We start from the raw sequence: 13,894 nt of genomic DNA, 5'->3' as shown, positions 1-13,894 counted from the left end.
TTTCGATGGGGTATTTTAAAGGCTACTCGAAGCGTCCGAAAAAAATATCAAAATACTCGGTCTATGTACAGAAATGTTTTATTCTTAAATTATGCACAAATTGCAATCAATACAAATGTATCTGAAACAAGCAAGTTGGGGGATATCTCAGTTTTTGGCTGCCATAATGATATTCAGATGTTATGGCAGCTGTTTTGTTAAGTGTCAACGTGTTGCATCAACCTTCGTGCGTTTTTGCAAAATCCATGAGACACGTCCGATTAGTTGTTGTCAAATCCGGAAGAAAAGAGGCAACCGTTTTAAATTGACGTACAATTTAAAACCGTTGGCCGTATCTATTTTATAGCTTAGTATAGTAAAGCTAGTTTATTTGTTCAGACATCCACATTTTGACTAAGTAGTATTATAGTAATAAAGGTATGCGCTAAGTCTGCACTTCAGCTAGATATCATAAAACATGTATCATTCCTTCTCTGGCACATCATACATTGGTATCACTAAGTATATGTTTACTTCCTTTTTTAAACCATGTGAAACAATGCAGAAACGAATCGTATATCAAATTATACCATTTGATATCGTAGCTTACACTGTAGTAAATGAAAAAAGAAAACGAAAAAAAAAGGCTAAATTATGTGTGTGAGAGAGAGAGAGAGAAAGAGAGAGAGAGATAGAGATAAAGAGAGAAAGAAGTGTACCGGGAAACAAAACCTACCCCTCGTGCACACCTGTTCGCGTTCCTTCGAATAATCAGATAAGCCGTTTCAGCGTTCGTCAAGGTATCGTTAATCAGCACTCGGCATTGAAACGTAGAAATCTAGTGTTGTTAAGTAACTCTACAAATAATCGTAAACCAAAGGAGTCTCAAAGGGGGGGAAAAAAAAAGAAGATAATAAAGAAAAGAAATTACAAAAAAAAATGGAGAAAAGAAAACAACTCAATCTTGCGAATTAAATTGAAGGAACATCATTGGGAATACCGCAGAGAATCAAGATCGTCTACAGCTGCCGCCAGCCATTGTCAAATGAACAACGGAAAAAAAACCACGTGCGCTCGGTCGTTGATCGGTTTAATTTCAATCTAGCAATGGCCCAAAATGAATACGCGTCAGCACGGACTCGCCCAGAGAAGCCCTTTTCCTGTCTCGCGCAAAGATGGAATCACTAACGATAGGCGCTTCCTTGTGAAATAACGTGTCTTAGTTAGTGTTGGTCGATCGACAAGATAAGAGGTCGTAACGCAATCGTCTTTGGTTTGCCCCCGTCGCGGCGGGGGTGAGGGGGACAAACACGAGTCTCGAAGTTCAGCCCCTAACGAGGTACCGCTCGTTAAAAATTCCAAACGATCCGCATAGAGAGCATCCGCCACACGCGAGGCCCTAGGGACCCGTCTCCGCGCGTCGCGTCGCGGCTCGATACTCGCTTCCGCGGCATTACTAGACCGAAATTTTCCCTCTAATCGGCTAATTGACACGTACGAGCCGCGAATCCGACCCGGCCCATGGTCGGGCCTGGTCGCGTAGCGCCAACGAAAGCTCTCGAAAGAGAGGGCGGAGGGCGTCTCTCGTAAACGGGCGCGGTACGTCCGAGGTGGCTCTGCCTCTCGTATATCCGGACAAGTTAGGAGCTCGGTATCAAAAATGAGGCACAGTTTCACAATCAGGGGGGATCCTCCTTGCCGAATTGTGCCGCTACTACCTCCCAATGAATGTCTCCGTGTATATCAAACATGATAGCGCGATAACTATCATTAAACTAAACCATGCATGGATATCTAATACGTGTGTGTGTGTCCTTAAACGTCCTTAAGGAGAATGACGATTTTTTTTTTGTTTTTTTTCTTCTTCTTCTCTTAAACAACTGTCGTAATTCTTATTGGTAGCAAACAGTCTTAACAACGAGCGTAGAGACTAAATCGTGTCGCGTTCCGTAATCGTGAGGTCCTTGGTGTGGGTATGCGTCGTAACTGCATGCTGTCGAGTTGTTTAGCAGCTCTCTCTCGTCGGTAGTTCATGGTGTGTCGCAACGGTTAGCGCGCCAAGCGGCTCCTCCTCTATTCCCATCCACCTCGGCGGAATGCTTAGCCACTGGTACCGTTAACCAGAGCCTCTTTGGGCTTACTGCTCTGCGAGATGCGAGAGTGGCGATGGCGGAGGTCCCTCTGGCCCTTCGGCCCTTGCTGGGAGCTGTTGGTAGAGGCGGTCACGTCGTTCGCCGGAGTCCCCTCCTTACTCGTTACATTCGACTGCTCTCCCGGGCCTGCATTGCTACCTAAACGAATTAACACGTTACACGCCTCTACATTGGCCACCTCCAAACCCCCTCGAGCTCCACACCCCAATCCCTCGTTCCCAACGTGTTAAATGACCGCCACGAGTGACTACGCCATGCAACGACATAAGTCGTAACGAGTGAGGTGCTCCATAGTTACCTGTCTGACCGTTAGCCGGGGTGGCGCTGCGCTGACGAGATCGCCGGTGCTGTCTTTGCTTTCTAGGGGCTCCCTCTACGCTTGATACCGACTCTACGCACACACAAACCGTTGTGACCATCTCGATGAGAGATTCAAAGGATACAGCATGACTTTTATACTCTTTTAAAAACGGCGCAGCTCTTAGATAGTCTATGTTAGTATCGGCCGGTGAGTCATCAAACGCAACCGGAGAGTCTAGAGTGTTAGATGGTCACAAGTGTTTGCTCACGCGGATCCATGCCATGCGCGAAGCGTAGTTGGACCTTCTTTGGTTCTCTAGGTTCTTTTCTTCTTCTTTCTTTTTTTTCCCCTTTAATTTATAGGCAAGCGAACGTCACGATGGACGCCATTACCTCTGTCGATGCTGGAGACCTCCTGGCTGTCGAGAACGGTGTCTTCCTCGTCCGTGGTTCGACGACGCTCGTCTCTGCGATCTCGACGTTGGGTCGGAGGGCGACCTTGCCTCCCTCCCATGTACCCCGAATTCCCAGGGCCACCCTGACCCTGGTGGCCGCCCCTCGGTGGAAGATCTCGGACGCGATCTTCGTTCCCGTCCAGGGTGTCCCGACGCAGTCCTAAAACCAAATAAACGATTGTACTCCCTGTAGATGGTGCCCATTTCGAAACCAGTCTCGTCTGGCCGAGGTCGGTCGGCTCTCGAGTTACCTCCGTGTCTGATTTCAATAATTACCATCAGCGGTTTTCAGATATTACGTGAACCCCACGCTGGGAGAGGTCGAGGACGGAAAAGAGGTTTAAGGTTTAGGAAAGGATGTCTCTTACTTGGGGGAAACTTCCACGTCGTCCGAGAAGTCCTTAATTCATAGCCGGGCTCGGTGTCAACGTGTACGGATCCGAAGCGTTCGATTGGACGTCGCCGAGTAGTTTTAAGAGTTAAGACTTTTTAAACAACAGACTCAACCGTTGAAATTTTGCAAACAACCCATGAATTATTTTAACGCCACTGGTTAGAATAATTCGGTCCCTTAGACATGACCGTGCAGTGAAATTCATAAAGGGGAGGTCATAGCATTTAAAGAGCAACGTGATTTCTTTTTTCTTTTTTTTTTTTTTTCTGAAAGACTCGTGGAATCGGACTTTCAATTTTTCGTATCCGAGCATATGAATTTCAGTACATGCGTTTGGTTAATCTATCGCATAAACAGACGTACGTGCTCGAGCTTTGTAGTATAAGAATAACTTTTATTACGTGACATGGTCTAATTCATACAATGTTAGGAAGATCCGTCGTATAATGCTAATAATACGTTAAGAGGCTACGTCTCCAGACACTCGAGAACCCGTTCCTTTGATTTCGCGTCTTCCACGTGGAATAGTTTAATTCCGAGTTGTGGTAAGCACCCTTGATTCTAAAGCTTCAATGGCGTAGCTTATCGGAGTTACGGTGTCTGTGAAGTTGCAATTTTATTCTGCGCGTTCATGGCCCGAATGACTAGCGGAAGTAAGCCGACTGATTACATGGAAGAGGTTCAAGTAATTCTAGCTTTAAATATGATTCTAAGTCCTCGGAAACACTTAGCAATCCTTCAAGAGTAAATTGCCTTCTCAGCTGGTAGCTTAGCGCTCTCTCTCTCTCTCCATTCTCATTTTTTTAATAGACAATAATTTCAAGTCAGATGAATGGTTACAAAATCCCCGAACTCAACCGTGAACCGCATTGAACAATACTCTACTCAAGCGGGAGGCACCACTTCCCAGTCACGAAGTGCAGGACAGAAACAAAGAAACGTTCGAATACTTCAAATGGTATAAAAGGGTTCCCTCAGTCTAAGAAAGTAAGTCAAAACCTACAACGTCGAATGCTCTCAACGCCAAATGGCGATAACACAGGTCACTGGCAGTGCCCCCTCTGCCTACTACAATTAATTTCACCCTCCCCGCCATAAGTAATTAATTTCCCACCTCCATAAAAAAGGCAAAAAAAAAATCTAGCCAACTCAATTACTCTCCAAAAAGGAACTGCCCAAAATCCAGACTGAAGTGTAATGCTCTCCCTAGCGCTCTAATTTTTTTTTTTCTTTTTTAATTATCTTCAGCTGAGCACGACGTGCGAGGATAAACATACGTACGTCAAATGTCAAGACCGTGAACGAAATTGTCAAACTAGTCGCCTTGTCAAGCACTGGCTAGATGAGAGTAAACCGCGTTATTTCGTCGCGACGCGACCCCTGTCCCTAACGTCTTTGGTGTCCCTTATATCTCTGATATCTCTGGTGTCCCTTATATCTCTGATATCTCTGGTGTCCCTTATATCTCTGATATCTCCGGTGTCCCTTATATCTCTGGTATCCCTGGTGTCCCTGCCGCGAGGCCCGCCACCTCTGCCGTTACGTCTCGACGTATGCTCTAGATTGTTGATGTAATCAGTGATAGTATTACCGGCATTGTGTCTGGTAGGTGCCCTACCCCTTCCGCGACCACGGGACTGGCCTCCTCGGCCACCGCGTCCGGAGCCCGACTCCTCGGGGCCGGCAGCCATGCCTCGTCTTGTCGGAGGGAAGCTGGGCATGGGTCCAGTGGTCGATCCGTGCATGTTCCTCAGCTGCTGGTCGATCTCCAGTTTCTCCTGCCGAAGCTGCTCCACCTCCTGGACAGGAACGACCAGGTAAATAGAACGCATCGACGACAGACCGGCGAAATAGAAAACCGATCGAGTTTAATAGACGTCACCTTGAGATGCGCCAAGTGATACTCGAGTAAGACTTTAGCGTTGACGATACTCTCGACCGTCCCAACGAACACAAAAGGTACTTGGCCCTCTTCACGGGGGATGGTTGGCTGGGGTTCATTGTCGCCCTCTATTTTAACTCGCACCTGAAATACAGGAATTCCACGTGTTAGAGGACAGGCTGAATTAAAGGGTGGTTGCAATACACTCGATTACTCGAATTTACTCGACAGAGGGTGGACTTCATTTCGTTCAAAGTAGCTACTTCCACTCTGAGCAGATAAAAGAATTATCGCCTCTTTTTTCTTTTTTACTCGATTTCGAATCATAAATGGATCTCCTTTTAAAATGAAAATAAACAGAGCTTTATGAAATGGTAATAGTATTTAGAACGGTCGAGACAGTTTTGAATATTAACGCGGGACACGGTACGATCGCGAATTCGTTTCGTTAAGTAATCGGGTTTCGGCTAATAAATTATAAGGACAGCGTCAGATTTCGTGGTCAATGGTGATAAATTGAGTTACGTGAATTTACTCGGTGTCTGTAGCCTAGTTTTACGTACGAACAATATTATTCAAGATGCAGAGTAATTAAAAGTATCCGCTAAGATCGAAGTCCGACGCTGTTCGGATGAATAAATAAAATAGCTTGGAGCAGGATAAAGAAGACTTTTGAGATAAGGTCTTCCCTGTAAAAAATTGCGAGCAAGGTTTCGCTCACAGAAAAAACTCTTTAAAATGTAATCTCGGGAAGTAATTAATTGATTAAGCGTGTCAGGAATTTCCACACAAAATGTTTGACTAGAAAAAATTACTTTTCTCACAGCAATTTAATGAGTGCATAACGAGAGACAGAGAATTCGTTTTGAATGAATGAAAAAGAGTTGAAATTATCATTATGAGTGATATATGAATCATCAAAATCACCCAGCAATCGATGGAATCAACTAATTCTTGCATTACTTCCTTTTTTTTTCTCTTTTTTTTTTTTTATCGACCTGCTTGAAAGTAAGACACAACAGTTTCCCCAATGGAATCAAGTATGTTAACTGGCCCGAGTGGTTCATATAACGTTTACATATCTTTCTTGAGTATGCTCGAAGCTAACATCTTGGATGAATAGATGAGATAAAGGCACAAACAGTATAAGGTAATATACTTACTCTATCAGTATGTACATTCCCACTCGAGCCAGATGTTATCTATCGAGAACAAACAATTCAAGAATATCACTCATAACATAACCCCTTCGTAAATTGTAACTTCCATTGTTAAATGTCTGACGGATGATTTGATTCGTCAGACATCCTCCAAAGAATTATCCTACTATCAGCTTATCGACAGAAAGTGAAAATGATATTTTTTCGACCGAAATAAAACACAATCAAAGTATCAACCTTCCCGGCAAGGATTATTTAATAATTCCTTTTTCTTCTTTAAAGGAAATTAAGTAACGATGGCTGTACAAAAATAGTAATGTAAAAATGTAAAAGCGCTACAAATCCAAACCACTTGAAATTAACTGTCAAATCGACCTACCTGGTATAGAATTTTGTGAGCGCAGTGCTCATCAAGCTTGAAAACGAATTTTGTTAATTATACAGTCATCCTTCTGCGAAGGGTGTCGATTGTCAAATGATAAGAAGAAATGCCATAGTCCGAGAGACTATTTGATTTGGATAATCAATTAAATAATGCTTTCGTTACTCTTTAATAAGTGTTAATATATTTCACGTCGAAAAAATTAATCTATATGAATGGATATACATGCAACTAATTTATTACAATCTACGTACATTTTCCATTGAAAAAGAATAAGAAATATGGGTTGATCGTGAACTGCGATTTTTCTTTTCTTTCGTCTAAAAATGTTAACCAATCAACAGCGTAAATAAATGAATTTCCCCCGTGACAAAGCTGAGCGATAAAAATAATCATCAACTTCCCCGAGACGATCAATCTAAGCAGCCAATTTACAACCTATTTTATACTCTTTTCCACGTACTAATTCATTCATTTATTTTTTTTTCAGCAATTCACTAATCATCGCATGTCAATTGGTAATAAACTGTTGCTTAAAATCGCTACCGAAAGAACTAATTAAATGTTAGCTACACTGGTGTTAGTTACCATATTTAAAAATAAAGCGAATCAGATCAAACTCATACAAAGAATGGCAAAAAATGTAATAAAATCGGTACTTACTACGCCAGATTTGTCGACAATTTCCTGTATAATTCGACCATTTTTACCAATTACTTTGCCTACAAGGACTCGTGGCACCTGTATAGACTCTTCACTGTACTCCAGCATAGATCGTGCCTTTTTTACAGCTTCGCGTGTCTGTTACAGAAAAAAAAAAAAAAATGATTTCTTTTAAAAAACCGAATGCATCATTTACATTAACAAGGGATATAGAATTACGATTTTACTAATTTATCTCGGTTCTAATTTTCCTTTGAAAAAATTCAAACGAACTGTCCGGAATAATTATTTAATGGACACGTACCTTCCACGACTTAGAAAAATAAGTTTTATAGTCAACGCGTATAATATTCTAAATTCTACAAAATCTGTCTAAAAAAAGGCATGAATCTCATCTTTTAGAGTCTCACCTCTCCGTATATTTTAAAGGTGCACGTATTTTCTTCTAATTCTATATTGGTAATCCCGTCTACTTTCCTCGCCTGTTGAATATTCGCACCATGGGCACCGATCGCAAGTCCCATGAGATCCTCTCGTACATTAAATTCATCGGTGTACCTGAAACGACAAGAAATAGTATGCGTTATAAATGGCATTTAATACAAACAGAAATATATGCAAATTTCCCACAGTAGGAATAAAATCGAAATCGCAAAGGGGAGCTGACACAGTAGTCCTTAATGACGATACACAAATAAATGTGGTGGACGAGATGAAAGATATTTCCAGAACGTAGCCAATTAGTTTATATTCTGCGGAAACGAAAAGGTGATAAATCCGCGAAAGTAAGGAAGAGCTGGACAGGTATTTCGAGATGACACGTATCAAGATTACGAACATATCGTGCGGAGCCAACAGTCGCAGCTTTTGAAACAAACGTGAACGGTACAGTAACAAAGACACACATAAGCGTAACATAAACAAAATTATGTGATACAATTAGGATAAAAAATGACAACAAGCGTAATAAATGTTCCTCGATCAGGCACACACTACCGATAAGAGATAATCAGTTTGCAATTACTGAGTGAAAGTTGCCAAGCACGCAAAAGCTGCATGCTACGTACACACATTCGCCCATTATTATTCTAGCTTTCTGCACGGCCTAGTTCCAGTCATGTTTTATAAATGAAACGAAATAAATATCAATCGAGTACCAAGTCTCCAGGTACAGAAAAATACATGCGTCCGCAGTCAATTAATAATTAATGGTCTACAAGCGAGTACGTAGGGCGTGTGCGAAGAAAAGCTTGGATGCATACATGCACTTTTGCCACGATGCCTAACCAAACGATCGTGTAAATACGAGCATAATACGTTAACTCTGATAATTTAAGATTTCACGTAATTAGGATTTTAATTGACGGTTGAAGAGATTAAACCATTGTATTAACCATCGCAGTGTCTAAAATAACCGAGCACATAGATCTACGGATAATTTATACTTCCTTCACTGCTTACGACTATTTGAATTACATCTTATTAATCGCCTGAAAAAAAGTGCAACGAACAAAAGATGTCGATTAGATCTTGATCTTAGATGCTTACGAGTATTTTACCCTAAGAGTCATCGAATTACAATTAAATTAAGGGCGTTATATATCGTACTCGTATGTTCAACAAGTGTAATGAAACAAAATCGAGGATAGAGCCACCTTTAGATCCTGCTAACATTAAGTTATTACGTACATCAGTGTTTCTCAAACATTGGCAGGCCAAGTTTACACATCGTCCTAAGTATGCATATAGAATATATGTTATATATAACGTACAAAAAATAAATAAATGCACTACATAGATATATACAGACAGTGGTCAAAGAAACTGAGTATCGGTCGCTTCTGTCAGCTCGAATCAGCTGATTGGCACAGGTATTTACTACGGAGCAAATAGTAGACGACGAACAGTTACATCCTTTGTACATGTGTCCAAAGCATTTCGTTTCAGTGACCGAACTACATGATACGCCGATGCATGCACATAGACAGTGTGATAATGGTCTTCCACTTTAAGAAAAAATGCAGCGGTGTAACTTGGTCATACAGTAAGCTAACTTAAATCTAAACCACGCTGCAGTAGCCTCTCACCTTGAATTCGTTCTCACTCCTGCCTCAAAGTCTGAGGCACGCTGATATATAAAGTTTGAAGATCTAAATTTGCTGAAATGAGAAAGAAACCCTGATGTAACTCAATGGAAACAAATTATAACGATGGCCCTATCCTACGCCCTTGCTATTCTGTCCATTTGTTGCTCTTCGTTAGCAGGCACGGCTCTCTTCGTACGCGGATTCTTACAGGTAACGCGTCTTCTTATTTTATTACGTATTAAATGTTATTATTATGTACAAAATTAAATACGTACGCGGGTTAAGTGACTTTTCGCGAATGCGCGAGAATTATTTATACTATAACAGAACGTCGATAAGACCTATGAACCAAAACATGTGTGGGTGTGGTTCCATTTAATCACTACGAGAACAGCTTAACTAACAATACGATGAAGTCGATTACTTTGTGCAGTGCTCTTTTAGTTATTTAACAATTAATGTGGTGGGTAATCAATTAAAAGAGTGTTTTAATTTAGTACGTGGGGCAATTAAGCATTCTTCACATGATGCCGTTGTTGCTCATTCTAACTATTGTTGTCACGTTACTTGTTCTCGACAGTCGAGATACAAGACACGTCTCTGTTACCTCGAAACTACAAAACGCATGACCGGTAGGAGACACGTTGATGTACACGAAGGTGCATTATTCTTTGGGATATTTACTCGATAGTAAAAATAAAACATTTCCCTATTGAAACAATGACATGCAGAAGATGTACTTCGTGCTAATGTGTGAAAAACTGAAAGGAAGAAAAAAACAATTGACAATACACAATGCATGTTCTTTTATGGAAAGAGAGGTTTATGCTTTTTTTTTTTATATTATACCACTCACTGAGAATTCCTCGATTTGTTAGTGTATTATTGTACTGGCAATAAAAGTATCCCGTACTTTTAAGTTAATTTTCACTTTATCTCGATGTTAGAAGCAGTTGTGTTTTACAGTTGCGAGAGGAAAAATCGCGCAGTCACATTTGCACTTAACTGCATCAACGACAATAATGCACATACATATAAAATTGACATGACTCTGAATTAGCGAATGCTGCGCTTATGTTTCTTTACATAAAATAGTGCACAATTGCATACTAGCAGACTTTTTTTATGATATACATTTAAATTCGGTAAGCATTTAGAAAAATGAAATAAAGTACGAATTCATATAAGAGCTTTTTTTGTGGCGCATTCGTTATAGCAAAACAAGTACTATACACGTTTCAAATCCATTTTGGAAACTATGGATTCAGCTCTTCCACATGATTTATAAACAATTTTAATTACATTAACTATGTGCATACGTTCATTAGTAACAAGGAACACTTCACTTACTAAGTGATACAGAAGCACAAGCAAGTTAGCCTATTAATTATTATATATTCCTGCATAATACTGCAATTATGCAATGAGTGAATCTAGGGTGATATCTACATATAAAACGGTGTTGTTATAATGTATGTGTCACTTATGCGTATATGCATCAACTTTTATTGTGATTTTGAAATAAAGAAGTTAGCAAATCAACACTGATCACGGACAGCAATTATACGGTGCACTAGATGAAATTCTGTTATTATAGTGAGTCACAAAGTGGTACAGAGGGAAAACGTATAAGTGGGAAAAAAAAAAAAGGTTCAGGATATTTTTAGAAACAGTAAACATATTTTACGTTATGTTAAATGGGAAGAAAATTAGAATATGAAATTCATATAAAACTATTTTAGAATCAATTACGAACTTGCAAATCGGTATTTGGATGAAACTGTTGAGCGATAGAATTATGCATATAACTGTGAGAAATTTCCATGAAATATCTTTCACCTCTGCCAGTAAATGCAAATCACAGACAGAATGGTAGCCAGGACGGTGTATGGACAAGGGCGGGTATAGTAAGCGATTTAAACAAGTTACCGCAATAGAATTTTATGTCCTACCACTTACCCTCCGCTTGTTTGAAGCTTAGTGGATTCGAGTTGACGAGCTGCTTCTTCCGTTCTCTTCAATAACAGAACCTGTGAAATAATGAAACTCATAAATACTTCAGATCCAAATTGAACCTAGTTTGATAAAGTATAAGAAAAGTAAATTTATTATTATACTGGCCAAATTAAAAACACAAGCATTTGACTAAATGTGAACATCGACAACCAAAAAGATACAAATATCCTAATTAATTTAATTAGTGTCACTTACTACAACATTTGCGTACCTTTTGCGACAAGTTTCGGAAGTGCATTTCTTTAAGCATAGTACTGTGCCGATGAATATTTTCATTACGGGAGATGGCCAGCAGTACTCCTCGTTCAGGCACGTATCGACAAAGCGCTGCACCAATTGCCTTCTGAAATTCCTTGTGTGCATTCTCCATTTTTGCACTGAAGGTTCAAGAAATTATTAGATACATTTTATATGAAGTATGGGGGTAAGAACCTACTACTTCTAACCAAGAGAAAAATATTTCTTATATTTAGCCAAAAAGTTAGTTCCGATGAATAAATAAACTTACAACTCTCTCAGATCTTCAGGTACTTCAATTTCAATCTTATGAAACGTGTTCTTGTCGATGGGAGGATTCGGATTTTTTGGTCTCAACCGTTCACTGGACACAATTTCTGTGTACGAATATTCCCAGCCCATATACTCTACCACTTGGAAGCCTCCTTTAATCATCTGAAATTAATATAAAAAATAAATAATAAAAAAAAGTAATCCAATTCATTTAAGGTATTCATAATATTTTAATTACAAATACTAACCTTAATGATTGCCTTCCACCATCCGCAAGCTTCATGGTCATTAGCTCGCGAAAGTACTTCAATTTCCTGATTTTCCGTATATTCAGGTTTTGGGCCATCTTTTGCAGGTAAACGAACTTGAGCAAATGGGAACTTCGATTCAGGTTGCCAACTGAAAAGCAACACAAGAACGCATTAATAATTAAAGGCATAAGAAGTAACAGAAGTTAATTCATTATAGAAAAAATTAAATTTTAATTCATTAGCAACGGTAATTACTTAGGTACAAAATAAGTACCATGCAACGTGTCATAATTTAACAATAAATTCATATCACAAAACAAAAATAACTAGACAATTTATTTATTTATTTACTATTATAATTTACCGAGGCAAAACAATTGGTAACCATAACAAAACTACGAGTGTACTCAAGATAATAATCAATATTTAAAGCCCCTGTTTGAATTTCCTACATTTTTGGAAAAACTGCAACTATATAAATAGAATAATACTTGTTCCTCGGAACGGTCCCGATCGTTGCTAGTCTTTAATTCCAACGTACATCCCGTTTCCAATAACTTCGATACTTCCAAACTACAGGCACCAAAAATAAGCAATTATATATACGCTAGTGCGTTTTATGACTAAACTCATCGAGGAGAAACGATCCGAGCAGAGATCGAGAGCCACCAACACTTTGGAGAACAGAGGCACAGATATCCCGACGGTTACCAAACTTGACTTCGAGTTACAGGTACCGCTATTCACTTCGTGTAGGAAAAATAACTTACTCATTTTCGAAAGCGACCAGGACTTCATCTTCAAAGACGTCGGTGACAAAGGCCTGAAAGGAACGAGACATAAAGTATATACGCTCACTCGTCCAGAATGTGGAGGTTTTGGGAAAAGCACGGCACACTCCGGCATTGAGGCGCGCTGACCAGGGCCACGGTCAGGATGAGCTCGTATCACATATTGCATCGTTAACTGCGAAGTTCGCGGAATACGAGGTCGCCCCGTAAAATCAAGGCAACGAGTCGCGAGGAAAAATCACGCCCTGTCAAACGAGACATGGCGTCGGAGGAAGCCGCGTTACCTCGAGTCTGTTTGAGGAGCGCGCTTTCGCAAAGTACGGCCGTCTATTATAATAAATTATTGCCGCGTAGCGCCGCGTGGATCGGTCAATCTACAGAGGTTCCGTTCTTCCCGGATTTCCGTATACTTTTCACAGAACGAACCTTATAATATGCTCCGTTTTCGCCGCATACTTCGACTGCGAGATCCTCCATCTTGCTTTTGTGTGACGGCTCGGCTCCTTTGCGGCAGGCATGTTGGCGAGCGGCGCGAGTTCGAGAGTTCGGCGCTACCTAGACCATCTCAGCCAATCGCGTTGCTCCTGCCTATGATGCCGACGGCTGATTGGCCGAAGCGGCTAGAGTGCCGCCCCCTTCGGCGCCTCGTAGGACTAGAGGCCACGGACATTGAACTTTGTAGGACTGCTGACCCGGTCGCCAATGCCGCGATCGGTCAAAAATGGTCGAATAAATATCAAGAGTGGTTCCACCCTTACAGAAAACACATTCACAGATATAAGCCAAGCCATTGCAAATTCTCATAACCGTTCTGAGCGATTACGAATACTCATAATTGCGTGCCGCCACTTATATATATCCAAATGCACAT

General features: G+C 40.6%; 1 protein-coding gene across 6 annotated transcripts; it reads right to left on the bottom strand.

Moving 5' to 3' along the window:
• Positions 1–60: 60 nt before the first annotated feature.
• On the bottom strand, positions 61–13,655 carry LOC105701842 (synaptic functional regulator FMR1). Of its 6 annotated transcripts, XM_012428956.2 has the most exons (15): positions 13,450–13,655; positions 13,003–13,055; positions 12,230–12,380; positions 11,980–12,143; positions 11,683–11,848; positions 11,415–11,485; positions 9,456–9,527; positions 7,779–7,926; positions 7,369–7,506; positions 6,327–6,365; positions 5,164–5,307; positions 4,873–5,080; positions 2,826–3,047; positions 2,431–2,523; positions 61–2,270 (listed from the first exon to the last, which is right to left on the bottom strand). In XM_012428956.2, the coding sequence occupies exons 1-15, from the start codon at positions 13,498–13,500 to the stop codon at positions 2,080–2,082; spliced, it is 1,911 nt and encodes a 636-aa protein (XP_012284379.1). In that variant the 5' UTR covers positions 13,501–13,655; the 3' UTR covers positions 61–2,079. The 6 variants fall into 6 exon arrangements, with proteins under 6 accessions (XP_012284379.1, XP_012284380.1, XP_012284383.1 ...); XM_012428957.2 differs by lacking the exon at positions 6,327–6,365 and having other exon boundaries at positions 13,450–13,654; XM_012428960.2 differs by lacking the exon at positions 2,431–2,523 and having other exon boundaries at positions 13,450–13,601.
• Between the last annotated feature and the right edge of the window lie 239 nt (positions 13,656–13,894).

This window comes from Orussus abietinus, unplaced genomic scaffold (assembly GCF_000612105.2).
Source record: "Orussus abietinus isolate OABI.00-Male unplaced genomic scaffold, Oabi_2.0 scaffold30, whole genome shotgun sequence".
NCBI lineage: Eukaryota > Metazoa > Arthropoda > Insecta > Hymenoptera > Orussidae > Orussus > Orussus abietinus.
Note: the sequence above shows the minus strand (reverse complement) of the source record. Positions and strands in the feature narration are given on the sequence as shown.

What these genes read in the sequence shown, in the direction of transcription:
- LOC105701842 (XM_012428956.2), bottom strand. Translation starts at nt 13,500, where the DNA reads ATGGAGGATCTCGCAGTCGAAGTATGCGGCGAAAACGGAGCATATTAT. An exon ending in GGAGTGAGAACGAATTCAAG is followed by an intron (nt 7,927 to 9,455) that starts GTGAGAGGCTAC and finishes TTGTCGTTTCAG; the next exon opens with GTACACCGATGAATTTAATG. An exon ending in CCCGGCTAACGGTCAGACAG is followed by an intron (nt 2,271 to 2,430) that starts GTAACTATGGAG and finishes TAATTCGTTTAG; the next exon opens with GTAGCAATGCAGGCCCGGGA.